Below are 27,296 nucleotides of genomic sequence, written 5' to 3'. Positions count from 1 at the left end.
TCAAAGGAAAGTTTGAGGGAGTTCTCCCCTTCCACTATGTGAAACTTAGGCTGTCAGGCTTGGCAGTAAGCGCTTTACCCACTGAGCCATCTTGCCAGCTCTGAGATGCCTTCTCGGCGCCATGAATTCCAGTCTACAAGTTCTCTTCTTACTCAGTGGGGCTCTTCCTTGCCACCTTTGCTTCACTTCGCATGGACCACACCCGAAACAACGGCACCGTGTTCCAAAGCCCCTTTATGTCACGCCAATTGCTCCCTACGATGCAGGTCCCATGTCCCCTCTCTGCACACAGACAGGTCTGCCCATTTCCTGTGCTGGACAGCAAAAGGAGCCAATTTGCTCTGCCCCATCCTTGCCTTGAGAAAGGCTCTCCCGTATCCTATCTAAGCTAGTGTCAAATGTACTAGGTAGCTGAGAGGCTGGCCTTGAACTCTTGATCTTGTCTCCACCCTCCAGTTGCTGGGATCACAAGTGTGTGTACAAGCCTAGCTTTTGTTTGTCTGTTTCCCTTTTCTCCAGCGCTGGGGAACCAACCCCAGGGCTTCATGAGAGGGAGGAGCTCGGTACCTAAGGTTTTCAGCACCTTGGGTTCTTATTAGCTGCTTCCCCCAGACGTGGCTCTGGAAGTAGGATTCCCATTGTCTAGGAGGATGCGGACCTGGGCAGGTGGCAGGCGCCACCTGGAGGGTCCTCTCTGTTTGGGGGTTTCCTGAGGGCGCAACTCTGCTGGGGTCCCCTCTATCTGGGGGGTCCTCTTTGCCTGGGGGCCCACTCTTGGGTTCCTCTCTGCCGAGGTCTTCTCTGCATAGGAGTTTCCTCCCTGGAGGAGGGGGATCGCCTCTGTCTGGGGTGTCCTGGGGGGGTGCTCTTCTCAGCCCGGAAGGGCCCTCTCTGGGGTTCCGATCTGCAGGGGGAATCCCCTACTGATGGTCCTCCCTGCCTGGAGGTCTTTTCTCGGGGCCTTCTCTGCCGGGGTTCTTCCTGGGGGAGTCCTTTCTGGCACCTTTCAGGCTCTCTAAGTGCTGCCTTTGTCAGCCGCGCTCTGATGAGAGCTTTTCCATCTCTGGCATCAGAAGCTTCTGGAGGTGCGGCTTTCTGAACCCCGGGGCTCACACTGGGTCTGCGCGGACGCCTCCCTTTTGCTCCAGGGCGTAGGGGACCCTGACTAGCACGGATGACTGACAGGTACGAACAGGACGCACCTTTGCGGCAGGCGCGGGGCCTCGGCCACCGACGTCACGGGGCGCGGCGTGCGTGGGTGCGGCCATGACGTCATGCCCGCGGAGCCCCGCGCCGGCGCCGTGACGTCACGCCCTGGAGCTGCGGGCCGGGCCGGGCGGCGGCATGGCGGAGAGCGAAGCGGAGACCCCGGGCACCCCGGGCGAGTTCGAGAGCAAGTACTTCGAGTTCCATGGCGTGCGGCTGCCTCCCTTCTGCCGCGGGAAGATGGAGGACATCGCCGACTTCCCAGTGCGGCCCAGCGACGTGTGGATCGTCACCTACCCCAAGTCAGGTGAGTCGGGATCCCCACGCCGTACCCGTCGCCCGCGCGGCTGTGTGACCTTGGGCAGGTCGCTTAGCCTCTCTGTGCCCCAGTCCTGTTCGGCTCCCCGTGCGTTGAAGGCAGCGAGGGCAGCGGGTGCGCCTCCAGTGTGGGCTCTGTGGGGGATGGGACCGCCCTCCGCTGCCCCTGAATCCTGTTTACAGGCTGTCACCCGGCAGGACCTGGGCACCTGGGTCCCCAGCAGCCCTGCAAGGTAGAGCTTTTCGGTAGAGGATCAGAGAGGGGAGGAGGCTTGTCCAAGGTCACACAGCTGGGCTGGGATCTGAGCCATCCAGCTCTCCAGGCCTGGTGTAGAGATGGCTATGTGGTGCCTTTTCTGGAGTCTGTAGGACAATCTTAGCTGGCTCGTTCGCCGCCTCTGCAGGGCGTCCTTGGGACCACTGTCCTGCAGGCTCAGGGTAGTTGAGAAAGTGGCTGTCCACCACCCCGCCGTATCTAAGCAAGAGGTTACAGGAGAAAATATAAGCAGGGTATCTCCCAGGGTGGAGTCCAGGTTCCCAGGGCAGCTGCCCATCACCCTTACCGAGTGGTGGACGCTTTCAGGGTAGGGATGGGGGTGCAAAGGCCCTGGGGTCAAGGCCAGGAGCAGGCACTGACCCATCACTGGCATACAGCCAGCTGGACTGTCCTGGAAGAGGCATGTTAGGAGACAGGCAGGGCTGATTGAGGCTGCAACCACCCCACAAACTCATCCTGGCCCTGGGTCCCTGCTGGCCTTAGCTAGGGTTGGCTTTCCCAGAACTCTCTATGTACTGGTCATCCTGCTGGGTGCTCTACATCTGGATTAGTGGCTGTACCTGGTGTTGTCTCTTTTAGTTCAGTGCCTGAGATGAATCCAGGGCCCTGTGGCCCTATGGTTCATGTATGCCCTGCCACTCTGCTAGTTGCCCAGCCTCAGGGTGGTACTTAAGGAGGAATCATGATTGTATTGTCCTTGCCACATAGTGTAGGAGTGTGCTCACGGGTAAAGAAAGATTCTAGTTCCTTCCCTGGACCCTGGACATTGTGGGAGACTTGGTATTCAGAGCCCTTAGGAACAGGGGGTGTGGCTGGGGTTGTAGTGGAGCTTCTGGAGGAGAGGGATAGAGCATGAGTTACTTATTGGAAGGGAATGGAGAGGGACTTTGACCCAGGATACCTGAAGGAGTAGCCAGGCTGGAGTCCCAACTTAGAGGGCTGGGGAGGGTTAGACAAACCCTGTGCAGGAACCTGGTGGGTTCTGGGAAGCTCCCTGGACACTGCAGAGATGAGTTAGATGGGAGACGTGTGTGTGTGTGTGTGTGTGTGTGCATGTGTGCCTGTGTGCAAGAATATTTTGAGACAGGGTCTCTCTGTGTACCCCAGACTAGCCTTGTCTTCCTGCTTCAGCCTTCCCAGTGCTGGAATTGTTAGGGTATACTATCACAGTCACCCAACAGGATGCCAGTATTTTTGTTGTTTGAGACAGGGTCTTAGGTAGCACAGGGTGGTATTGAACTTGCTGTGTAGCTGAGGCTAGCCCTTGAACTCATGATCGTCCTGTCTGAGTCCTCCACCACCACCCTTGGCTGGATGCTGGTTTTCTGGGTAACAGACACATCTTGTGCTTCAGGGATGGCAACTCTGCCCTCCCCATCACTTCCTGGGAGCTGCCTTCCTGAATCGTACGGCCCTATGGCCTGGTGTTTCTTGATGGTGCCCCTGTCGCTCCCTGTCCCTCTCCCCTCAAGGCCACCATGCTAGAGCACAGATGAGTTAGGAGCCACCTCCAGGCTCCGTGCTGGCTCAGCTCCTGAACTCACCCACTACAGTTGAATAGGGTAGATTGGGAGTCCCACAGCACAGGTGGGGACTGTGGCGCTGGTAGTCACCTGGGTGGCAGGTTCCAAGCTGAGTTCCTCGGGCTCCGCTGGGAGGAAAGCTTCCTTTTCAGAAGTCAGGTGACCAGCTCTGGGTCACTCTGGGGTCAGTGCCTTGGCACCAATATTGCTGCTGCAGGTGCCAAATGCTATGCCCAGGGCACTGGGGTCACTCACCTCACCTCCAAGAGAGGAGCCACTGTCAGGGTTGAGCCCGGCTGCTACCACCTCTCACTGCGCTTCCTGGACCCACTGACCTCCAGGTCTGAGAGTCTGGGCCCGACAGTGGGACTGGGGTCCTGAAGAGCAGCCCAGCGTTAATCAGGCCGGGGAGCGGTCTCAGTTGGGAGAGAGGAGGAATCAGAATCAGAGAAAGATAGCCTCTGTGGTCTTCTGAGAGACAGGGTGGACATATCTCAGGTTCTTTGCCTCTGGGAGAGAGGTGGGAGTCACTGGTCATTTCCCAACCCAGTGCTGGGGGAGGGTATGGCTACTGTTCTTTTAACATAAGCCTCCCTGTGAAAGGGCTGAGGCCAGGCGCCTCCATGCCATGCATCAAGGAGCCATCTACCTCAGCGTCCGGGCCCCCCCAGTGTCTGAAGGGCATTGTCTACTGGAAGAAGGCAGGCATCAAGGACCTAGGTTTGATGCTAGTTAGAGGACAACTTCCAGCCTGTCCAAGCTGGACTTGGAGCCAAGTCATGTGTCTGCAGAGGGTCCAGGCTTGCTCTAGGAGGGTATAGCCAAGCCGTTCTTCACCTATCTCCTGGCCTTAGGATGAGCAGCCCAGCCTGGGAAGGCCATTGCATTGGTAGACATATAGAGAACAGCCAGAAGCCTGGGTTGGCCACAGTGGGTCACGTGGCTCTACCAGAGTGACAGCATAATTGTTACGGCTGAGTTGTCCCCGGGTGTCCTCCGTGCCCTTGTGAGATCTTTGGTGTCCTCACTTGTCCTAAGCTCTTCCTTCAGGAGCACCTGCCCAGTGTGTTCTTGCGAATGCTCTTTTAGGGGTGCTTACTTCACCACAGGGTCCTGCACTCAGCTAATGGACTGCAAGGTGTCATCTGCACCAGTGGGCAGCAGGCATATCCTCCACCTAAGTGAGTGTCCACTCAAGAGAGCTGCAGGCCCTGGAGATTGGCACTGTGGGGAAACTGAGGCCCAGAGGAGTGGTGTCTTTCCTGGGCTCTTAGAGTCCCTGGAGGACCAGGCTGGGCATCCCAGTGAGCTTTCTTTTGTCGTGATAAAATAGCCCTTGAGCAAAGCAACTTGGAGGAGGAAAGGGTTTTTTTCAGCTTACAATTTCTGGTACCAATTTATCATCGAGAGAAGCCAGGATAGGAATCTGAGACAGGAGCCTGCAGGCAGGAACTGTGGAGGAGCACTGCTTGCTGGCTCTCGCACTGGCTCATGCTCAGCTGACATTCATATACAGCCCAGGACCTCCTGCCTAGGAATGGTGCCGCCCACAGTGGGCGGGGCAGGAGCCCCACATCAAGACCATCCTTCACAGACATACCTATAGGCCAGTGTGAGCTGGGTGGTCCCTGGGTTGAGAGTTCCTCAGATGCCTGTGGGCTGTATCAAGTTAACAATGGAAGCAAACCAGGACGACTGTGGACGGGTTCCAGGTTCTTGGGGTTTCTGAGGTGTGGCAAGGTGGTGTTGCCTGAGTAGAAGGAGCAAGTTGCACTTGGTGATGGAGCTGCTATGTCCTCTTGGATCCAGCGCAGGCTTTGTTAGCAGTTGGGTCAGGGGAAGGTGTACCGAGAGGGGAGGTTCCCAGTCTCATCTGTCCTGAACCAGAGTTGGAGGTTGCGGTCTTTGGAAACATGGACACCGAAGAACTGATCTGTGGGATAGAACAGAACCAAGGGGAAGAGAAGTGATGGGTCTTCTCTGGGGAAATAGATGGGTGACTTCTGTTCAAACAGACTGCCTGTCATCTGTGTCTCTGCCTACCTGTCCCTTCCTCCCCCCCTCCCCTGTGTGTCCCCGTGCATGTGTCTGTCTGTCTGTCTCACACCACTCCCCATCTCATATGTGCACACACAGTTGGACTTCCCCTCACTTGCCCAGCTGCTTATGCTTCCTCCTACCCCTGCCCCGCTGGGAGGCTCCCAGTCGAGGTAGTAAGGCTTCCTGTAGGATAGAGGTTCTCAACTTGTGGGTCATGACCCCTTCACAGGGTTCACATATCAGACATCCTACTTATCAGATATTTCTATAACGACTTATAACAGTAGCAAAATTACAGTTAGGAAGTAGCAACAAAATAATTTTATGGCTGGTAGGTTACAACATGAGGAGCTGTATTGAGACTCGCTGCTGTAGCAAGCAGAGACCCACAGACACTTAAGTGCAGAAAAAAGACACTGAGTAGTGTCTTAAGTGTCCCTTCCCGTGCCCGATGACTTCTGTCTGCAGACAGTGAGGGTAATACCTTCTCAGAGAAAGCAGCGTGGGGGAGGGGTTGGTGGGAGTGCTTTGGGAAAGTCCAAGAGTTGGGATGGCAAGTGTTGGGCTGCAGGGTCTAGCGGAGGAAATGGCCGTGAAGTAGAAGAAATGTTTTATAAAATGATGCCATGTAGCAGGAAGACAAGTGACGTGGAAGGTTGACATCCGAGTTCCAGAAGAGAGCAGAGAGAGTGGGGCAGAGATGGTTGACGCGACTGTGGCTTTCAGAACTTGGGTGGGAGTGGCAGGGATATGTTCCTAAGAGATGCTGTGATTTCCCAGTTTGGTATCAGGTATTCACAGCCAAACCTGCCTGAGGGAATTTCTCCAGAGCAAGGAAGAATTAAGGCTCTGTCCCTCCCTCCATCCCTCCTTCCTTCTGTCCTTTACATCCTTCTGAGACAAGGTCCTCTATACACATACATGTGCTTAAAACACGCATGTGCATGTGTGTATATGTGCACGCAAATACACACAGAGTCTCACACACACAGTGTCACACATGCTGTCACACATACACACAGTCACACACACAGTGTCACACACACACACACACACACACACACACACACACACACCAGGAACATGTACATACACATATATAAAGCGTCACGAAGAGAGAGAGGGACCATACTTATATTACTTTTATTGCAGCATGTAGTTATAGTGTTATATATAATATATATAATATATATATATTTATTGAGTCAAGGCTTCTCTGTGTAGCCCTGGCTAACCTGGATTCACTCTGTAGATCAGGCTGGCCTTGAACTCAGAGGTTCACCTGCCTCTGCCTCCCACGTACTGGAATTAAAGGGATCCACACCCACACCCGGCTGGATAAGTTACTCTTCATCTCTCACTGTAATTAAATTTATCATAATTGGGTATGTGTTTCGGTAAATAATAAAAAAGCATAATTTGTAGAGCTCAGTGCCATTCAAAGCTTTGGAAGCCTGCCCGGGGCTTTGAATGCATTTCTGCGGGCAAGGGGTCTGTTTTAGATTGAGCTGAGAATGCCCAGGTTAGACCTACCTGAATTAATGATTATAGAAAACTGGACACAGGAAAACCAAGGCACTGTATGAGATGGGACACACACTTGCTTCATGACTGTACTGACTTGACACAAGCTGGAGTTATCACAGAGAAAGGAGCCTCCCCTGAGAGCAAATGCCTCTATGAGATCCAGCTGTAAGGCATTTTCTAAATTAGTGATCAAGGGTGGGAGGGCCATTGTGGGTGGTGCCGCCTCTGGGCTGGTGGTCCTGGGGTTTTATAAGAGAGCAAGCTGAGCAAGCCAGGGGAAGCAAGGCAGTAAGAGACATCCCTCCATGGCCTCTGCATCAGCTCCTGCTTCCTGACCTGCCTGAGTTCCAGTCCTGACTTCCTTTGGTGATGAACAGCAATGTGGAAGTGTAAGCTGGATAAACCCTTTCCTCCCCAACTTGCTTCTTGGTCATGATGCTTGTGCAGGACTAGAAACCCTGACTAAAACAATGGTGTACCGTACACGGAGCAGGTAGGTGTCTGTCCGTCTGTCTGTCTACCTGTCTGTATGCTTGTACACATGCGTGTGTATGTATGTTCCTAAGAAGTACAGTACTTCTCTCTTGCTTTAAGCACATGTTTAGTTCCACATTGTGCTGAGGTTTTCTGGGAGGAGGGGATGTATTGAGGTCCTGTGGGAAGGTCAGTAGATCGTCCGAGATATACAGACTGAATGATAACACATTCCCTGGAGGTTGGTGGGTGGCCTCTGGGAGTAGGGTCTGGGGGAGAAGACAGGCTTTTCTGTCATACATTGCATTGTACTTAGGTTGGTTAAACTGGATAGCAGTGGGACTTTGGTGAATGCTATCTATGAATACTAAAGGCCCATCTTCAGGAACCATGGCGTGCTGGGCCCTGTTCCCATTAGCATCTTGTCGTCTGAATTCTGGGAATATTTTGCTGGTCTCCTTGGGTGTGTTGACAGGCTGCACCCCAAATTCCTGGGCAGGTCCACTCCTGAATTCCAGGGCCTTCCACACATCTCAACTCAGGACTCAGGTCACAGTGTCCTGTTAGCTACCACCAGGTCATGGGTACTTTGTCATTCAAGCTTTGGCTGTGTCAGCGAAGTGAGCTGTGCATGGCATTGCTCCACCAACAGCAGAGTCAATGGAGAATCTGGCTGCTTTCCCAACTGACAGCTGTCTCCCCTGCAGGTTGTGTATGCTGGGGTGCAGCAGGCTGGTAGCTCAGAGGCTCCCTCTTCCAGGCAGCATGGGAGGCCACATCATTTGTGTATTTCCATGTGTTCCAGCATGACAGTTGGCCACCACAGCAGCATGAGTGCCTGTTGGGACTTCCTGCTATCTTTGTTCCCAAGTACTTGTGTGGGTTTGGCTCCAGACCCTGGTCCTGCTCTTTCCAGCTCTGATGTGGCCTTAACTGCCACTCTGCACTTGGTGGTCCATGGAGAGAGAGGTACCTCTATACTCTGCTCCCAAGGCCCAGAGTTGATGGCTGGAGGACCCACACAGGATCTCATCCAGGAGCTATCCCATCCTGTTAGCCTATTGCTGGGATGCAGTGTAAGGTCCTTAGGCATGGTTGTCCCAGCTGGGGGTGTGGTGAAGTACCCATAATCAGCATACTCATACTCAGTGTTAATCAGCCACTGAGGGGCCTTGACCCGAGCAGGTTACTTGCTGGCCCATCCTGTGTCTTCAGTAGAAGAGAGGCTTTGCTTTCTTTATTTAAAAAAAATGTAAAAGCTTTACTTCTTCTTAGAGAGTTTCATACATGCATAAAACACATTTGGTCATATCCGTCCTCTGTTTCCCCCTCCAGACTCCCCTGGGTCCCTCAGTGCCTCTCCCTCCCAACTTCACGGCTTTTAAAGAAACAACTCACGGCTTTTAAAGGTTACCTAGTGCTGCCTGTGTGCACACGGGTGGCAGGAGGTGGGTTGCTGCTTTGGCTCTCACGAGTGCCGTTCTTAGCACGACTTTGTAGTGGAGGTAAGGGTGCACTTATAGATGGAGGTGGTTTTGAAATACAGTTCAGGTCTGTTTGGGATGTGGGTCTATGTGAGCTAAAGGCAGGATAAAGCATGTTAAAAATCATCCATGAAAATGGACCAGGAGAGAGAGACTCATTTCAGGGCCTTTCTTGGATGCTAGCTGAGCCTGAATGGACAGTACTCACCAGGAGTGACAGGAAAGCTGGCTCACCAGAGCCTGGCACTTTCTGGCATTCCAGGCTCATTGTAAATGTGTGCATGTGTGAATGTATGTGTACATGGATGTGTGTGCATGTGTATACATGTATGTGCATGTGCGTGCGTGCGTATGTGTATGTGGTATCTTCCTTCTCCAGCTTTGGCCTAGAACCCTCCACATGTGACTGAAAAGCCTTGTGTTACTGGCCGTTTCCTCACTGGTGACTTTGGTTCCTACTGCCCGAGTTGCCTCTTGTCTGTTCTGCATAGCTCAGTGTGAGCTGTGTCCAGGTGACAGGCCCTTGGAGATGGATGGACCACTGAAACATCTTGGCTTCCTGGTTATAGCTAAGATCTGGCCTGGGGTGTGTGGCTTCTGGGCTATTGGCATAGCAGGAATAGCATGAAGGACAGCAGGCCTTTGCTGATGGGTGACATTTGCTAGATATGTAGAGGAGGAAGGCAAGGAGAAAGGGCTTTTACTGAGGAGCAGCAAGGAGAAGGAGGAAAGGTCTCTCTGTCTCTCTGTTTCTGTCTGTCTCCCTCTCTCTTAATCTCTTATAGACAGGCGTGTGTACGTGCACACACATACACACAGTGCAAAGACTTTATAAATTCTTGCTTTTTAACTAAAAAAAAATATATTTTTTTAAAGGTAGAATCCTGCTCTGTAACTCAGGGTGACCTCCAACTCAATCCTCCTGCCTCAGTCTCCAGAGTGCTGGATTATACGAGTGTGTGTGTGTGTGTGTGTGTGTGTGTGTGTGTGTGTGTGTGTGTACGAGTAGACATGGTTTAAGTTCTCACTTTTATGAAGTGCACAGCACCCTGGAAATAGATGGGTTCCAGGTCTAAGCCCTGACTCTACTACCTTGAAATCAAGTCTGACATGTTTACTGGACAGCCTCTGAGAGGTGTGTGGGCCTCTCAGGAATTAGTCTAGGTGTGAAGTTTCCTACTCACTGCTGTAGTGGGAAAGCTCAGGTTTGGCCACACCTGTAGTGGGGGTCGCGGTTTGCCGAGGTGTGAGGAACGTGAGGCTGTTCAGTGTGAACAGCCTTTGAAGGTGTGGATCGCTGAGGTGCTGGAGAAGGGCTGCAGAGAAGATTCCACCTCCACTGGCCTGGTGGGATGTGTGCATTATCCACAAGGCCTGGCCTACTGTGGGAGGGTCTGTATGGGGCCACCTTGGGAGAACAAGAGAGGAAGGACCCAAAGCTCAAAGAGAAGGGACAATGTGTTCACCTCTCTTCTTTGAGTTCCTGGGAGATTAGCCTAGCTTTCTGGGAACTACCCGCTCCCATGCCTTGGGAACCGGAAGGCACAGGGGCTGGAGAACTTCAGACATGCCTGCCTGCCTCCCTCGGCTTCCTGCTGGCTGTCGGTTGGCTGACCTGCCTGGCCCTGAGGCTCCAGCTTAGACTGTGTGCCTCTGCAGAGCCCAGACATCCTGCTGATGTGACTCATGCACAGGGCTTAGAATGCAGTGGGGGTGGCCAGGCTTAGCATGGTGGGAATGCGGTGAGGGTCTGGATGGTAATGTGTGCCGTGAGTGTCCTAGGGCTTCTGAGAAGGCAGGCTGTGGGGGTAGAGACGCTGCAGCCACCTGAGAGGATGAGTTCGTGAGGAGGGGAGCTAAGCCTGGACAACGGTGCCTTGTGAACAAGGGGAAGTTTGTGGAAGTAACATAGGTTGGAGACAGTGGGATCTGGTCTGAGGGGACTGATGGTCCCCAAACCCAGCAGGGGACCCATCCGTGTCATGCTGCTTTGGGGAGATGCGGGTTTATTCACAGGTCCTTAGCCCCTTGCGCTACTATGCCCATGTCTCCTGGTGGGTCCCTCTCTACATTGTGTATGTAGCTCATGTGTGGGCTCAGCTCTGGCCTTGGCCTTGGCCATCTCCTGCTGTCTTGTGGAGCAGGCTTTGTAGAGCAGGCTGCTGCAGGCGGAAGTGGTTTGGGTCTCTTCGTAAACACAACTTCTACATGCCTCCCATGAGGTGCAGTGAGAGACCTGAGGCCCTGCTCCTCTTTGTCTCTGAGCGAGTGACCACTTCAAGTAGCCTCTGGCTTCGTCTCCATCTCCTCAGCTCCTTTTGCAGGGGAGCAGTCAGGGTTGCACCAAAGTCCTGGCTCCTCCCCACCTTGGGTGTTGTGTGTCTGTCCTTCCTTGCCCAGGTGTGTCCCATCATGTGATCATCAGTGTTTCTAGGCCTTGTGCGTTTCATGAATGACAAAGCCAGGAATGATCTGGAAGGCTCCTGTTGTCTTGTTTACCTCGAGGAGCATGGCGGCATGTAGTCTTAGCTGAGCAGACCCTGGGCACATGAAGGAATCATGTGGGAGCTTCTGAGCTTGGTCACTCCTGAATCCGGTGGGAAGTTTAGCTCTTGGAAGCCTCAGCTGAACTTGGTACCCACCATGGTGGGTGGCAGGCACGTCCTGCTTGTTTTCCCAGCTGTCTTGCTCCAGTGAATGCTGAGGAAAGCTGCATGCTGGGCACTGATGGCTGAGTGGACTCAGGCCTCACGTCCAGCTTGGGCCTCTCTCTCTGTCCCTCTTCAGGTCCTTCTTGCTCCTTGAGCTCTGTGCCTACTTCTCAGGCAGCAGGAGTTTTGCTGACCGTGAGGCTGGCCCAGTGGCTCCTCTGAGCACCCTTCCTTGCCTCTCTACCCAGGTACGAGCTTGCTGCAAGAGGTGGTCTACTTGGTGAGCCAGGGGGCTGACCCTGATGAAATTGGCCTCATGAACATTGACGAGCAGCTGCCAGTACTGGAGTACCCACAGCCCGGGCTGGACATCATCAAGGTACCCGTATGACCCCTTCCTACAGTGGCTTCTCAAAAGGCTCCTGAGAGCTCATGGGACAACTGAGGGCCTCCTGGCAGTTCCAGCTGGCCAGGGGGAAGAGACTGACAGGTCTGAGTTTTTGACTGTGACCCTGGGACCCGTCAGGTACAGGTGACTGATGTCAGCAGCAGGAAGTCTATGAGGTGGAGAGGAAATAACATGTGTTTGGTCATGGCCTGGAGACCACTGGTGATGAAACAGATCCTGGTCCTTTCCTCATCTGTCAGGGAGCCAGGAAGAACATGTTTGAATAAAATCTTTGGTATCAAGAATGAGATTAGTGGGGCTGGAGAGCTGGCTCAGTGGTTAAGAGCACTGACTGCTCTTCCAGGGGTCCTGAGTTCAAATCCTAGCACCCACATGTTGGCTCACAACCATAATGAGATCTGATGCCTTCTTTTGGTGTGTCTGAAGGCAGCAGCAGTGTACTCATATAGATAAAATAAATACATCTTTTAAAAAAAGAATGAAATTAGTTAGATGTGGTAGCTTCTACCTATTGCCCCAGCACTGGGGTGACTGAGGCAGGAGAATAAGTTTGAGGCCAGCCTGGGTGTGATGAGATCCTGTCTCAACAGTAAGAGGGTTTGTACATTCTGTCCCTTAGAGGTATCTGTACCTTTCTTTCCACTCCATCCCCTGCTGCCTCTGTAGTTCAGGCTTTGCAGCCCTCACCTCACCCACCCACCTTTCTGCTCGATAAGCATTGTGGGATATATCTCTGAGAGCCCACATGTCATGGCCACAGATGCCTCCTGCTCTTGCCGAGCTTGTTCCTGACTAGCTGACCCCTGGGGGTTGCCCTCCTGTCTGTGGTGTGTACTGGTCACACTGACTCCTCCCCGGGAAACACTGGGAGTGTGGGGTGCCTCTTCTCTAAGTGCCCCATGTGTGGGTGCTGCTCTTGCATCAGGGGTGGTAGTGAGCTGACAGTTCCCACCTCATAGGGCAGGGAGTCGTGATGGCTACAGAGCTGCGGACAGTGCACAAGGAGGTAGCAGACATCTAAAGAACATGCAGAAGGAAGAGAGGGACAGGGCGCTGACAGGATGAGGGCCTCTGCACAGAGGGCTGAGGAAGCCAAAGCTCCTGCCCATGATCCTCTGGGCTGCTTTGAGGTCAGAGTTGAGGATAGTTGGACACTTTAAAGCTGGACATCGCCATGTTCTTACAGGCACAGTTTTATACCTGTGCTTCATGTTTCCCCTGCCCCGCAGACCCTTCCTCATTCTCAGCCACTCAAATCCAACCCCTGTGGCCATAAGGGTTGGACCCCTCAGGCTGGAGAACAGGGATTCTCAATACAACTCAGGGGTCCAGCCAGCTGGGTACCATGTCCGGATGGCTTAAGTAGGTAGTTGGTTAGAGCATGTACTAAGTCTTGCTTGGTCAGGATCCTCCCAGACCTATTAGAAAGGCCCTGGGAGGAGAGAAGAGGTGTGTGTGTGTGTGTGTGTGTGTGTGTGTGTGTGTGTGTGTGTGTGTGTGTGTGTACATGAATATAACAGCCACACATCTTCCTGCAGGAACTGACGTCTCCCCGCCTCATCAAGAGCCACCTCCCCTACCGCTTCCTGCCCTCTGACCTCCACAACGGGGGACTCCAAGGTAACCTACCCCACATCTCTCATCCCCACTTCCCCATTAAGAACCCTAGGCCTCTGCCCCGGGCCTATTACTCACTCTCCCTGCCCCAGTGTCCATCTTGGATCATGTCTGCAGCTCTTTCTCCATGCTTACCAGGTTGTAGGGGGTGTTCTCTCACAGTTGAACATCGGAGGATGGAGCTCACCGTGCTCCCTGTGTCTGGTCTCTGTCCTCAGTCACACAGTTCCCAGGCTAGCAGCCCTCACCAGGGCATCTGTCTCCTACAGGTTACAGCAGTGCCCAGGTAAAGCATTGCAGTAAAACAGTCACGTGCTTACCCAGCATACTCAGCCTGTGGGGGCACAGCCCATCAGTGCCTGGAATGAGCAAGGGGACGCCTCCTGGCCAGCAGGAATCAGGGTGACCCATCTTTCTGCTACCCGCAGGTCATCTACATGGCTCGCAACCCCAAGGACCTGGTGGTATCTTACTATCAGTTCCACCGCTCGCTGCGGACCATGAGCTACCGAGGAACCTTCCAGGAGTTCTGTCGGAGGTTCATGAACGACAAATGTAAGTCCTGGAGGGCGCGCGTGCCCTACCCTGTAACCGCCAGCCAGTGCTGGTTCCCGGGAGCCCGTAATGGTCCCTCACCTGCACCTTTGCGAGCCCGCTGTGCACATGGAGCTTGAATTATCACCGAATGGAGGGGACGCAGAGGCTCGGGGGCTGTGGATCTTAGAGGCGGTGCAGATCCTGGGACTTCTGAGACCTGCTCCCCACCCACCACCCTGCAGGTTCTCCAGTTACACATCTGTCCTTCCTGCCTGGGTTCTTAGTGAGGTGAGAATGGTAACTTTGAACTTCAAGGCTCAGATCTCTGTGCTGTGAATGGTAGAGACTGGTGGGAAGGCTGCCACTGGGGGTGAGTCATCACTCGGGCTGGACTTCAGGGACTGGCAGTGGACACAGAGCAGGGTGATTGGGATGTATACTCCCTGTTGGCTCCTTTCTGCATGCACCCCATCCCATCCCATCCCACTTGTCTTCTAGGAAGTCAGGGACTGTAGGAGAAAGCAGTCCCGTCCCCATCTCTGTCTTTCTTCACCCTGCAGGCCATCTATCTCCTTGGAACCACTGTAGCAATTCCTCTTTGGCTATGCTCCCACCAGTTGTCCCACACTCCTGGGCGTCTTGTGGCTGACAGGAACAGTGTGGTGTGCACTCAGTCACGAGGAAGAGGACACTGAACCTGTCCTTTCCCTGGATCTGAAAACACATTAACTGCTCCATGTGGCTCATCGGGGGTCCTGCAGGGAGGTTGTGAGTCAAGATGAGAATAGAATATGAAACAGTGAAACCTTGGGTGCTGTAGGCCTCAGGGTAGCCTCCAGGAGCCTCCTACCCAGGCTGTGGTGCAGACACCGTGTAGAATGGGCTGCAGCAGGCACAGTAGGCTGCTTGCAGTTGGAAACCCACAGGGGTCCAAAGGGTTTCCTTCTGTTAAACATGACTTCAGCCATGGCCTATGCCCAGAGCTGGTGCCCTATTCCCATCTGTGTTGGGAAACTGCAGCACCTGTTTCTTGGGGTCCCTGAGCCTACTGCAGGTTCCCACCCAGCTTCTTTACCTATGCACTATTGGGGTGTCCCATGCCGTCTCGCAGGTGTTTGAATAGCCACCTCCCAGTTGATGGCATCGTACCCTCTGGTCCTAGTGCCCATTCTGGCCTCATAGGTGCCCAAGAATAGCACCTTCATGACAGCAGGAGTCTGCCACAATCATCTTCTGTACTCTCAGCCAGTGGTGTTAACATCTCCATGCTCACTGCAAAGCCCCAGGTTCAAGGCTATGCACTCTGTTCTGTATTCTTTTCAAAGTGTCTGATTTGGGTGCTCACTTCCCTAGCTCTGCTCTTAGCCTCTCAGTGACCGCAACATGCTGACTTTTCTTCCCTGTTCAAAGCTCAAAAGAGAGTGGCCGCTCAGAGAAGGAGCATTAGAACATTATTTCCTGACCATGACGGTGGCACAGGGCCACAATCCCAACTGCTCAGGGACTAAGGCAGGAGATGTGCAGGCTCAAGGCTGGCCTGGGCTACAGAGTGAATTCAAGGGTAGCCTGGTCAACTTAATGAGACCTTGTCTCAAAGTGAAAGAAAGTAGGAAGGCTGGGGATGCAGGCAGGCTTGGCTAGCATGGCAGGCCCCGGGTTCGGTGTCCCCAGTACAGGACAGAGTAGAGGATGGAGTAGCACCGTGAGGAAGATCTGCAGAAGAGTGTTGGTGGCCTGAGACTGCAGAGCTGGGATAAGGGATGTCCAGGTCAAGTGACATGCCTGTGGAACCTCTGGACAGGGCCAGTGGTATAGTATGGTGCACTTTCTGGACAGTCTTCCTCTGACACAAGCACATGGTGGACAGTCTGTGGACAGGGTCACTTAACAGATGCTGTGTTGTCAGTGGTCTGACACTGACCCATGCCACATGGGAAGTACTCGAAAGGTGGCCTCTTTCTAGGTGGGGCTGTGTTGAGCAGCCCTGCAGGCCCTGGTTAAGTGGCTTCATGGTCTTACTATAGCAAGGTGTGGAGAGAAGCAGAGAATCGTGACAGGGCCTCTTCTCTGGAGGCTCAGCTCCCACTAACATGTGTGTATCTCTTTCCTCTGTGACCCCAAGAACAGAGACAGTGGGATGTTCTTGATCTCCCTGGTAGCAGTCAGCATGCCTTGCTTGGTTCATGGTCCTGGCTGGCCTTTCTTGTGTAGCATCAATGGGGTCCAGGACATCTGGAAGTCCTGTGCCTTCTCCAGGAGTGGGGAAGAGTTTCCCCTTTCTTTACCAGACCACTTGCCTTCCTCCTGCCCCAGGACCTCATCTGTTTGAACTGAGCTGCACGGATCCAGTTCACACGGATCCAGACCAGGGTCCAGGCTCCCATGGCAGTTGATCCCTCGTGACCTGGCCTGCCACTGCCCTTTTCTGAGACTCATCTCTGTAAAATGAATAGATTTCCTAAAAGGAGTTTGCAGAGGTCAGCCAGGTGTGTCTGTGCAGGTCCACTGTGCCCCAGTACTCCTTACTAGGGAGCTTGCGGGTCCACTGTGCCCCAGTACTCTTTACCAAGGGGCTTGCAGGTCCACTGTGCCCCAGTACTCCTTACCAGGGGGCTTGCAGGTCCACTGTGCCCCAGTACTCCTTACTAGGGAGCTTGTGGGTCCACTGTGCCCCAATACTCTTTACCAGGGGGCTTGCAGGTCCACTGTGCCCCAGTACTCCTTACCAGGGGGCTTGCAGGTCCACTGTGCCCCAGTACTCCTTACTAGGGAGCTTGTGGGTCCACTGTGCCCCAGTACTCCTTACTAGGGAGCTTGTGGGTCCACTATGTCCCAGTACTCCTTACCAGGGGGCTTGCAGTTCCACTGTGCCCCAGTACTCCTTACTAGGGAGCTTGTGGGTCCACTGTGCCCCAGTACTCCTTACCAGGGGGCTTGCAGGTGGCCCTGAGGGTGGAGCCCCACCTACGTCTCTGCGTCTTCCTACTACTTGGGTACCACTTGTGTATAGCATCTCACGGATCCCTTCTCTGGGATCCCCCATAGCAGCATGGCACGAAGACCATTGTGGGACTGCACAGTTTAGCCAAAGAGATGGGAGCACAGTGGAACTTGCCACTAGGAATGCTGTTACTGTACCGAGTCCTCTTACACCTGCCAAATGCCTAGCCCAGACCTGAGGTGCTCTGGCACGTGTTGCCTGTGTGACAGACAGCGCAGGGTTCCCACCTCTCTTTAATTGCAGGTTTCTCTGAGAATGCCTGGAGTCAACCAGAAGTCATGGGGCAGGGCCTTGTTCTGGAACTGTCTTAGAGCTTCACATACCCCAGCCTACTCCACTGGCCTCTTTGTTCTGATTTCTCCGAGCGTTTTCTCTCATTGGCACTAGCTTATGGACCATGTCCTCTTATTTTCAGAGCGTCTCCTGCCTTGTCAGGGCATCCGCACTTGAGTTGGGTAGGGGTGAAGATCATTGACAGGAACAGGAGGGCCGAGGGCCTTTAATGGTTTCTTCCTTCTAGGAGGCCCTGTAGTTTCCGTCCCAGCAGCTGAGCAGGAGCCGGGCATCCTGTGGGGGCAGGAACACCTGCACAGTTCCTTTCCTAGCTATGCCCCTTTCCCTGTTTCCACAGTGGGCTATGGCTCCTGGTTTGAGCACGTTCAGGAATTCTGGGAACATCGAATGGACGCAAATGTGCTTTTCCTCAAGTATGAAGACATGCACCGGGTGAGTAGTTGGGGGTAGGTACTCTGTCCATCCAGCCCGGAGACGCTGTCCACGGTGCTGGAGCTGTCCGTGGTGCTTAGGGCTTCTGGTGTCAGCACCAAGTGGAGACAATGGAGAGATCTGTCCAATCCCATCCCCCAGGGGTGCATGTGGGCTTACGCCCCTGGTCCAGCACATGGCCTCTGTTGGGACAGGATGGTTCCCAGTGATGTCATGGAAAGCCTGTTTCTTAGCTTTAGTGTCCTAGCAACAGAAGTAGGGTCTTGGCCATTCTCATTTGCTGTCTCAATACTATCACCTTGGTGACCGTGTGAGGTGGTATACCATGGTAGTTGGGACTCTTTGCTTTCTGCTCCGGATTTTGGGATGCTTGTGACAGTGTGTGTTGGCCTGTGCTGCCCCCTCCCTGTCCCTCCTCGGCACTCAGGGAAGGAGGTTATCATTGTTTGATGTGGATGTGAAGTCCTACTCTGTGCAGGTTCTGCTGGGTATGGCTGTAGAGGTGGAGAACACTCAGTGTGTGAGCATTTTAGGTGTCTTGACAGTTGTGTTGTCTTCCCTCCCTCCCTCCCTCCTTCCCTCCCTCCCTCCCTCCCTCTCTGTTTTTGGAAGAAGAGTTTCTCTATGTAGTCCTGGATGCCATGAAACTAACTCTGTAAACCAGTTTGGCCTCAAATTCAGAGCTCTGCCTGCTCCCACCCCCCGAGAGCTGGGATTAAAGGTGTATGCTACCGTCTCCCAGTGGTTTATCTCTTAAAACAGATCGAGAGCACGCCGAGCCTTGACCTCGCTCCCTCTCAGTATCTTACCCTTATCCTCGCTTCACAGCAAACCCTCACCCTCCCGTCTCAAGCCTCTCGTTGCCCTGGCCCCACAACTCCCAAGCTGCGCTGTCACGGTCTGCAGTGATTCCCTACTTCACGACAGCAAGTAATGGTCACTGGGTTCCTGGAACCCAGCCTTCTAATGATATCTGACACGACCTCTCCCTTCTTCATTTGGCTGCCAAGATACCACCCTCATCTCCCTTCTCTCAGATCGATCTGTCTGTCTGTCTGTCTGTCTATCTATCTATCTATCTATCTATCTATCTATCTATCTATCTATCGCCTGCATGTAAGTATGAGCACCACGTGCGTGCCGGGTGTCTGAAGAGGCCAGAAGAAGGTATTGGGTCTGGAGTTAGGAATGGTTGTGAGCCACTGTGTTTATGTTGGAAACGAAACTTGGGTCCTCTGCAAGAGCACCCGGTGCTTCTAACTGCTGAGCCGCCTCTCCAGCCCCACAGCCTGCGTCCTGCTGTTCTCCCATCTCCTGACTGCAGATGCTCACACCGCAGGCCTCAGCCCTGGCCTTGTTTCTCATCTTCTGTTCGCTTCCTGTGGTCTCATTCCTTTGCCGTTTGGAACACTGCTGCCACTGGGTACACTGCTGGATGTGGGTGTCCTGAGACACACACCTGTGTCGTTCGTCCAAGGGAGACCGAGGCCCTGTTGCCCCCAGACCAAGCTTTCACTGTCCTTCATCTCGGTTCATGGCAAGCAGCTCTGCCTTCCGGGGTTGCTCAGGCGGAATTCTCTCTTTGTCCCAGCATCACTTTCACACTGTGCGTCTGTGTCCCAAGCCCCTTTGGCTCTGTACTTAAGTCCTCACACTTAAACAACCAGTGGTGCCCGGGTCTGCTCGTCTTTCTGTCTGTGCCTGCGTCTCTTCATCCTGTTACTGAGTTATAATCTGATCCTCTATGCCCGGCTTCCTCCCCAGCCTTTCTACCAAGATCTGTCATCACAGCGACCGTGCCTACTGCTGCTAAAAATTCGTCATTGTTCGCCTTGTCACAGCCGTGGGCTGTGGGCGATCGTCCCAATTCCTGGATACCTTAATCTCCCCGACTGCCTCGTTATTGCTTGAACCTGTCCCCTGTTCTGTGCCAGGCCTCTGCATTTGCTCTTGCCACCCAGAACATTCTTCAGGTATCTACGTGGGCTGCCCTCTCACCTCTGTCTCGGCGGCTCATAGGCTGCCTTGTCAGCAGGCCCCTCCCCCTTTTCTGTGTGTTCATGTGTTCAAATCAATAGCTGACAGGTTTTAGGCTCTCAGCCACGGCTTTCAGAGTGAGAGAGTGACCTGCAGGGTGGAGACACCTACCCCCTTCCCACAGGAAGACTGAGGTGCTGAGTGTCAAAAGCCTGTGCAGGCCTCTTGCTACAACATCCTCAGGGTACACAGGCCTGGGCTGCAGAGAGCTAGGTTCAAGTGTCCTCTTGAGGTTCTGAACCAGGGACATTCAGGGCCAAGTCATGCTGCCCACTGTGTCTGGGGAGGCGGGATGGATGGGGGATAGGGTGGTTAAGCAGAGGTCAGAGAGGCTGGAGGTGTGTTAGAGCGTGGTAGCCTGAGTGGACTTGCACGTGACCTTGGAAATCTGATCGAGAATGTGTTGAAGATGCTGGGTGAGGGGCTCATAAAGGGACCTGGGAGACGATGGCTGCTGAGCACAGGGAAGGGCTGAGTAGAGGTTGCGGTGGTGTGGTATCCACCGTAACTCCTCATTCACCATCCTGGATATCCCCTATGCTGTGACTCTAGGCTGGGCTTGTGCATTGGGGGCCCATGAGTACCAGAAAGCATGCTGTAGGGGAAGTAGAGGGAAGGCTTGTGCTGTGGGGCTTGCCCACACAGGGGTGCTGGCTGCCTGGTGGGACCCAGCCATCCTGCTGGGAGAGCTGCAAGGGGTGCAGTGGGCACCAGGCTGACAACATGGCTGCTATTGGCAGCTGAGAATCTCAGGGTAGTGAGGCCTGACCTTTAACCCCACACCCAAGGGAAGATTCCTGGAGCCTGGATACCCAAGTTTGCAGAGAACCGCAGGGAGATGGGTGTATTTCAGGGGATTCTGTCCATAGTCTGTGATTTGTTGATCCTGACTCTGGTGTTTGGGGTAGGGGTGTGCTTCAGGAGTCAGTTACCCCATGAAGAGCAGGAAGCCAAGAGGGACCAGGGGTTGGGGATTCCTTTCAAAGGCGCACCCCTAATGACTGCTTCTTCCAGCCAGTTCAGTCCTCCTCAAGCATTTTCCTAATGTTTGAACGAGGCAGCTGCCAGTGGGCTTTAGGGGACTTAGGAGTGACAGCTCCAGGACCCCACTGGGAATAGGAGGTTCCTCAGAATTTCCCAGGGAGAGCATGGCTGCTGTGGGGACATGTGGTGTGCCTGTTTCAACTATACTCTGACTTCAGTTGTGGCATTGTGGGACCCATAAGTGGTTTATTGTCCAGTGTGAAACTTTGTAGGACTAACTTTCCTCTGTCCACTTTTCTGTAGGTAAGGTGGCTGGAGCATGGGCCACTGGGGCTCCTGTGGGTGCAGAGGATTCCAGAAGCTGGGTGGTAGCTAGATCTTGCCAGCAGTGGGATATTCTTTATTGCTGTTTATAAATGAGGCGCAGCTCTCATAAACCTCTTATGTGTATCCTCCCACCTCCCTCTTCTCAGAGCCATGAGTTCAAATCCCAGACTTGCAGGTTTTGAGTTGAATGGCCAGTCAACATCTTACCCTCGTGGCTGATTTCTAGACCGGTTGCCTGACCTCAGGGGAAGAAAGCCATGAGTACCATTCCCACCTCAGCCCTGTGTCCTGATGCTGCCTCTCAAGGGCTGCTCTGCTCTCTCTCCTTATCTTTCAGGACCTGGTGACCATGGTGGAGCAGCTGGCCAGATTCCTGGGTGTGTCCTGTGATAAGGCCCAGCTGGAGTCCTTGATCGAGCACTGCCACCAGCTGGTGGACCAGTGCTGCAATGCCGAGGCCCTGCCTGTGGGCCGGGGTATGTGTCTCCTCCCTTCTCCCTGCTCAGCACCTTCTGGATTAATTTCTCTCTGCGTAGCAGCACTTGCTGGCCGGCCATCGCCTATGGAGGGCATGGTGCTCCAAGAGTAGGGCACGCTTTGCCCGCCTGCACATGTGGTGCTAGTTCAAAGGGGCAGCAGCTGCTGGGGCTGACTCAGGCTCTGGACAAGGTGTGTTTACACAGAGCCATTCCCACTGTCTCCAGGCAAATGTCCACAGAGGAGACCTAAGGCAGGACTGTGGTGCCAAGGTGTTTTGCAATACAGGGCAGGTTACTGACTTAGAAGCTTTCCCTCTAGTGTCCGTGAGTCGTGAGCTGTGGTGGATTGGAAGATGGATTCCATGTGAGGAGATGCCCTCTTCCCTTCCCAACCCAGAGGATGCTGACCAAGAGAGGGGCTTCCGGGTTTGAGTGGGACACATGACAAAGACCAAGCCTAAAGGCAGCCAAGCATGGGTAGTCAGAAGCCAGATGGAGGCGGGACACCTCCATGGTAGCAAGAACAGTTGGTGGGCAGGCAGACTTTGGGTGTGACATTCCAGACAGTCCTCCTCCCAGGGCCACTGAGTCAGTTTCCCAGCTCTTTAGGCCGTGTGTTAGCTGCCGCCTGGTGGGGCAGCTTAGGTACTGAAGTCCTGGGATGTCTCAGAGCAGTGGCCATTTCCACAAGTCCACTCTAGGTAAGTATGGTCTAGGGTTGCAGCCAGCTGTCAGCAGTGTGAACTGGACACTTCTAGAGGGTGAGAGCTATGAATGGAGATCTTAGCACTCCACTTTGGGTGGTGCCTGAGGTGGACAGAGAAGCTGGGCTCCGATTGCAGCCTGGCTGCCTCCAGGTATGTATCTTCTGTCAGCTCTGGAACAGCTGTAAATTCTGTAAGTTCCGGTTGCTAGGGGTCACAGTCAGTTGCTAGGGCCACAGGCAGTTGCTAGGGGTCACAGTCAGTTGCTAGGGCCACAGACAGTTGCTAGGGGTCAAAGGCAGTTGCTAGGGATCAAAGGAAGTTGCTAGGGGCCACATGCAGTTGCTAGGGGTCAAAGGCAGTTGCTAGAGGCCAAAAGCAGTTGCTAGGGGCCAAAGGCAGTTGCTAGGGGCCACAGGCAGTTGCTAGAGGCCAAAAGCAGTTGCTAGGAGCCAAAGGCAGTTGCTAGGGGTCGAAGGCATTTGCTGGGGGCCAATGACAGTTGCTAGGGGCCAAAGGCAGTGGCTATGGGCCAAGCGCATTGGGCCTTGCTGGAGAGAAGGATGAACTCTGCTCCTCCCGAGAGCAGCTCCCCCAACCACATCCCTTGTCCTGTGGCTGCATCTTCACAAGCATTCATTATTTTATTTGCCATTCTTTAGTTTTGCTTTCCCCCTATTTTGTTAACCCCTTCTGGGACCGTCTCCTCAGCCCCCTTTTGTTTGCATGTGAGTGTGTGGTTTGTGTGTAGCTCGCCAGGTCGTGTGCTCCGCTGGGCGCCCACACACTCCTTCAGAGGCGTCTGCTCCGTCTGTTGGCCTTGGTTTTGCTTTACTTCAGTTCTGTGGTTTTGTTTTCTTTTAGCACATTGCCTCTTTACTCAGAAGATCGCCTTGAGGTGGCGAGGATGCAGGGGCTCGGGGAGCCGGCTGCATTGCTTAAATTTGGTTCATGTCACAGCATAAATTGTCTTGATTCCAAATCCTAAACCAGGTGGGTGACTCCTCTGACAAGCTCTCCGCTGGGAAAAAAAATAATCATGGAAAAAAATATATTTATGGTGTGGTTGGTCTAGAAGCTTCTAATTTGGTCCCTTTGGTATTGTTAGAAGGTGACAAGAAGAATTTTATTTTACTTTTCCAACACTGACCGATGATGTCTCATTAGCAAAGGGAAAGTCCTGATGTGTAAGTTGTTTTAGCTCAGCTACTGGAGGGCTGCGGCTGCAGACCTGAAGCCCTGCTGGGACAAATTCCATACAGGTCTATCTGTTAGAGATGACAGAGTCCTGACTTTAGAGCTGCCGCCCTCCTCCCCCAAGTCCCACTTGTATAAAAGCACAAAGCCAGCCCACAAACTGTTTAGAATACAAACTCCTAATCTCCCCCCCCCGCCCCCTTCTCTCACACACACACCCTGCTGCACACGTGCACACACACAGGAATACAGACACACACAGGAATACAGACACACACAGGAATACAGACACACACTCCCCTACCCTCCCACCCCTCCTCCCCCAGCTCTAGGCAGTCTAGGACGGCAGCTGAGGCTGTGAAGAGACTCACTCACTCTTCGAGTGACACATTTTGTATCCAGCCTGGAAAACCAGCTTATGCCGTGGGCATTTTCATTCATTTTAAGACCTCCCCAACTTTTTTTTTTAAAACTCAGGCTTCTAGAAATCTCCACCCTTGATGCTTTCAGGAGAGCTTCCTGTTGGCTCCTCTTTTTTTTTTTTTTTATTTTGCAAATTCTCCAAAGGCAGCCGATACACCAATGGCACGCACTTAGCCCCCAGTACTTCCTCTGAGGCAGGTTCACGGCAGGAACGCCTGCCGTGGTAGGTTCTGGGAGCTAACATGGAGCAAGAGGTGAAGTCCCTCTCAGATTGCAGGTGCAGGTCTGTGTGATGCCTGGGACATAGTTGACAGGAGACAGAGGAGAGCTTCCCTCAGACTTAGGGCAGTTGGTTCCCCTGAGTCTCCGCACAAGCAAGACTGGTCCAGCTCAGGTGGTGCCTCCCACGTGGCAGGCCAAGTTCAGAGGGGTCTAGCCATTCCCGAGGCTGCCTTTTGTTCCGAAACTGGTGGATACAGCCGGCTCTACTCTGGTCTGTGTTGCAGGAAGAGTCGGGCTGTGGAAGGACATCTTCACTGTCTCCATGAACGAGAAGTTTGATCTAGTGTATAAACAGAAGATGGGGAAGTGTGACCTCACGTTTGACTTTTATTTATAATACCAGAATCCGCAAACTTGCATGCTCACGGTCCCCAGACGCTCTACTAGCTAAAAGTCCTGTTTGCGTTCATTTATTCCTTGCTGGACACTCCGGAAGTTGCTTGGAAACAGCAGGGGGCGAGCCTGGTGGAGAGAGCCGAGGAGTGAGATGATGCTGTCTACAGCAGCCGCCTGGCCGTAGCGTTTGAGTCTCCACGTGCTGGCCATACCACACGCACGGGCAGGCAAATGTCTGCCCCTGTACCCCATGTTATTCACTGTATTTTATAGCGCTTTTCACTGAAAATCGAAATAAATATGTCAACCAAATGCAAGTCCATTTCCAAGGGGGAGCAGGAGCGAGCTGTGCCGGGATGCTAGGAAGCTCTCAGGGGTCACTGTAATTTTTATAGTCTTCTCTCTAGGCACAGCCATCCCACCTTGTTCCGAGATCAAAGGACAGGTTGGGGAGAGCTGGAGAGGCGGGTGTAGCCTGTGGAGTTCAGTTTTCTGGAACCATCCTGACACCAAGCCAGGTCCTGTCCCAGGTCTCTGAGCCCAGTACAGAATGTTCTGGAAGGGAAGCTGGCCTGAGGCTGCGGATGGCATCTGAAGGCATCGGTGGTGTGTGAAGCATCCCCACAGACACCAGACTGCACCAAGAATTAGTATATCTCATAGCCTTCACTTGCTCCCCAAGGCCGTGACTGGCACACTCCCAACGGCAAGAGATATGGCATACCATGGTTCTGAAGTCCCTAGTCATCGTCACGTCTGTGCCACCTGTGCCAAGGCTCTCGCTCGGGAGACCCAGTCTGCAGGTTGACTGTCCTCCGTGCAGATAGGATTGGCAAGCCCACCTGTCTGAGGGGGCACCTTAGCCCTCAAGGGTGTCTGAGGGAGCAATGGCCCCATGTGCTGTCCACCCTGACACCTACCAGCTCTGTCTTCCAGCTCCAATTTGGCTCAAGTGATGACCAGATGATGGGTGGACCAGGAGATTGCTGCCTGTGGGGACCAACTTATTCTGTTCCTTACCAGGATGGGAAGAGTCTTAACGTGGTGGGGGGAGGCTCTGGCTGTGGAAGGTGCCTGCTGTGCGCCATCTCTGAAGCAGGTCTGGTTGTAGCAGCGTTACCTCTGTCCAGAGGAAAGCTCGTGTGGGTCTGGTGCATGGTTCTCTGAGGTGGGCATGGCAGTGCCTTTCCTGTGTGTCTGGGGAGGAAGGCTGCTTTCTGTGAAATTTTCTTTCTATTTTTCTATTTTTAGTACTGTACGGATGTTCTGGAACCACACACGGTACTCTGTGCTTGCTTGCATCTTTAATAAAAGACACCTCCCCTGTCTGCGTGTCTTGTCTGTGTGCTGGGTGGAGAAGGGTCCCTGAGCGTTCTCCTTAGACGAGTAGGAACCCCATTCCTGCCCTGTCCCCTGGGAGTGGCCACAGTGGGGAATGGCCTGGAGTAGGTTCTGATGAGGCAGAATTTGGTTGTTTCACCCCCGGGCAAGCTTCAGTGAGAGCTGAAGCCTAGATACTACTTCAGTGACCTTTGATCCCCCCGGAAGTGAAAGGAAGGGTTTGAGATTCTGGTGTTCCTGTGGATCTCTTCCACCTCTGCAGCTTGTCCTTCTCTGGCTCCCGTCCAGGGCATTGTGGGATGGAGACTGATCAAGTCCTTCATGGCTGTCTTCCCTAGTTCTATATAAGAGAGTGAAGTCTGGGCACCATTTCCTCTGTAGAGAGGGGAGCCTGGAGTGAATGCAAACTCTGGATAGCCATCTTTGGGTCCCCATACTGTGCCTAGAAGGATCTGCCCTTAAGTCACTCATTTCCAAACTGGACACACACATACTAGGGAGCGCAGGGGAAGCTGGGTGATGGAGTCCTTTGCCTGTTGCACTTATAACCCCTCGGCTTATGCAGGGGCCTCAGTGCTGCCGTGGCACCGTGCTAGCCAGCAAGAAGACCCAGCCTTCCGAAGCTTTAGTTCCAGTCAGGGATAAGTCAAGAAGACTTAGGGTTAGTTCAGGATTAGGAGCGATGTCGTGGGGCCATTGAGACCAAGATAGCTCAGTGGGTAGAGCCTGTGCTGTGCCAGAAAGACTGGCATTCAGCTCAGCAGTACGCCAGTGCAGCCACCTGTAATCCTAGCACTTGGGAGGTAGAGATGGGATTCACAGGACAAGCCAGTCCAGCCTGTATTGGTGAGCTTTAGGCTGAGTGAGAGACGGCCTTAATTTATAATGCAGTGCGCAAGCGAAGAGGGCATTTGCTGTAAATCCCCTATTCCCCACGTATACTTGTGCACCTGCGTGCATATTTATGTAAGTATGTATGCACACCACACACATCCCCTCCCCCCATCTCCCAAAAGACTGATGTTGCAGCTGGTAAGTTTACATGGAGGACTTGGGCTTAGTAGGGGATTGTGGGAGAGCAGGGCTGGCAAACCCCCAGGGTGCCCTACACAGGGGCTGTACAGAGGTGAGCTGGGCATCTGCTCACAGGGTGCCCCCTAGAACATGAGAGCTTTGGGAAGGCCTGGAAGGTTTAGTCAGGAGGATGTTACCTTGTCAGTGTTTCCTGGGCCTCCCTGGTTGTACCTTAGTTGTCCCTTGTCCAGACGCTGGGTTCTGGAGCATCCCTGGGAGTCCCAGGTATTCCCACATGGCTCCTGCCTCTGCCAGAGCGATGGGAACGCAGGGTGAGAGACAGGTATCTTGAGTGGATTTGGAGAAGAGCTGTGCTGGTGTA

General features: G+C 53.5%; 1 protein-coding gene across 2 annotated transcripts; it reads left to right on the top strand.

The window, feature by feature from the left end:
- Positions 1-1,281: 1,281 nt before the first annotated feature.
- Positions 1,282-25,887, top strand: Sult4a1 (sulfotransferase family 4A member 1). Of its 2 annotated transcripts, none has more exons than XM_032918820.1 (7): positions 1,282-1,513; positions 11,749-11,879; positions 13,448-13,520; positions 13,947-14,081; positions 17,696-17,790; positions 21,476-21,614; positions 23,186-23,783. In XM_032918820.1, the coding sequence occupies exons 1-7, from the start codon at positions 1,345-1,347 to the stop codon at positions 23,284-23,286; spliced, it is 843 nt and encodes a 280-aa protein (XP_032774711.1). In that variant the 5' UTR covers positions 1,282-1,344; the 3' UTR covers positions 23,287-23,783. The 2 variants fall into 2 exon arrangements, with proteins under 2 accessions (XP_032774711.1, XP_032774703.1); XM_032918812.1 differs by lacking the exon at positions 23,186-23,783 and adding an exon at positions 24,448-25,887 and having other exon boundaries at positions 1,288-1,513.
- The last annotated feature ends 1,409 nt before the right edge of the window (positions 25,888-27,296 follow it).

The sequence above is a fragment of the Rattus rattus genome, chromosome 1 (genome assembly GCF_011064425.1).
Source record: "Rattus rattus isolate New Zealand chromosome 1, Rrattus_CSIRO_v1, whole genome shotgun sequence".
Taxonomy (NCBI): Eukaryota; Metazoa; Chordata; class Mammalia; order Rodentia; family Muridae; genus Rattus; species Rattus rattus.
This window is presented reverse-complemented; position numbering and strand designations above follow the sequence as displayed.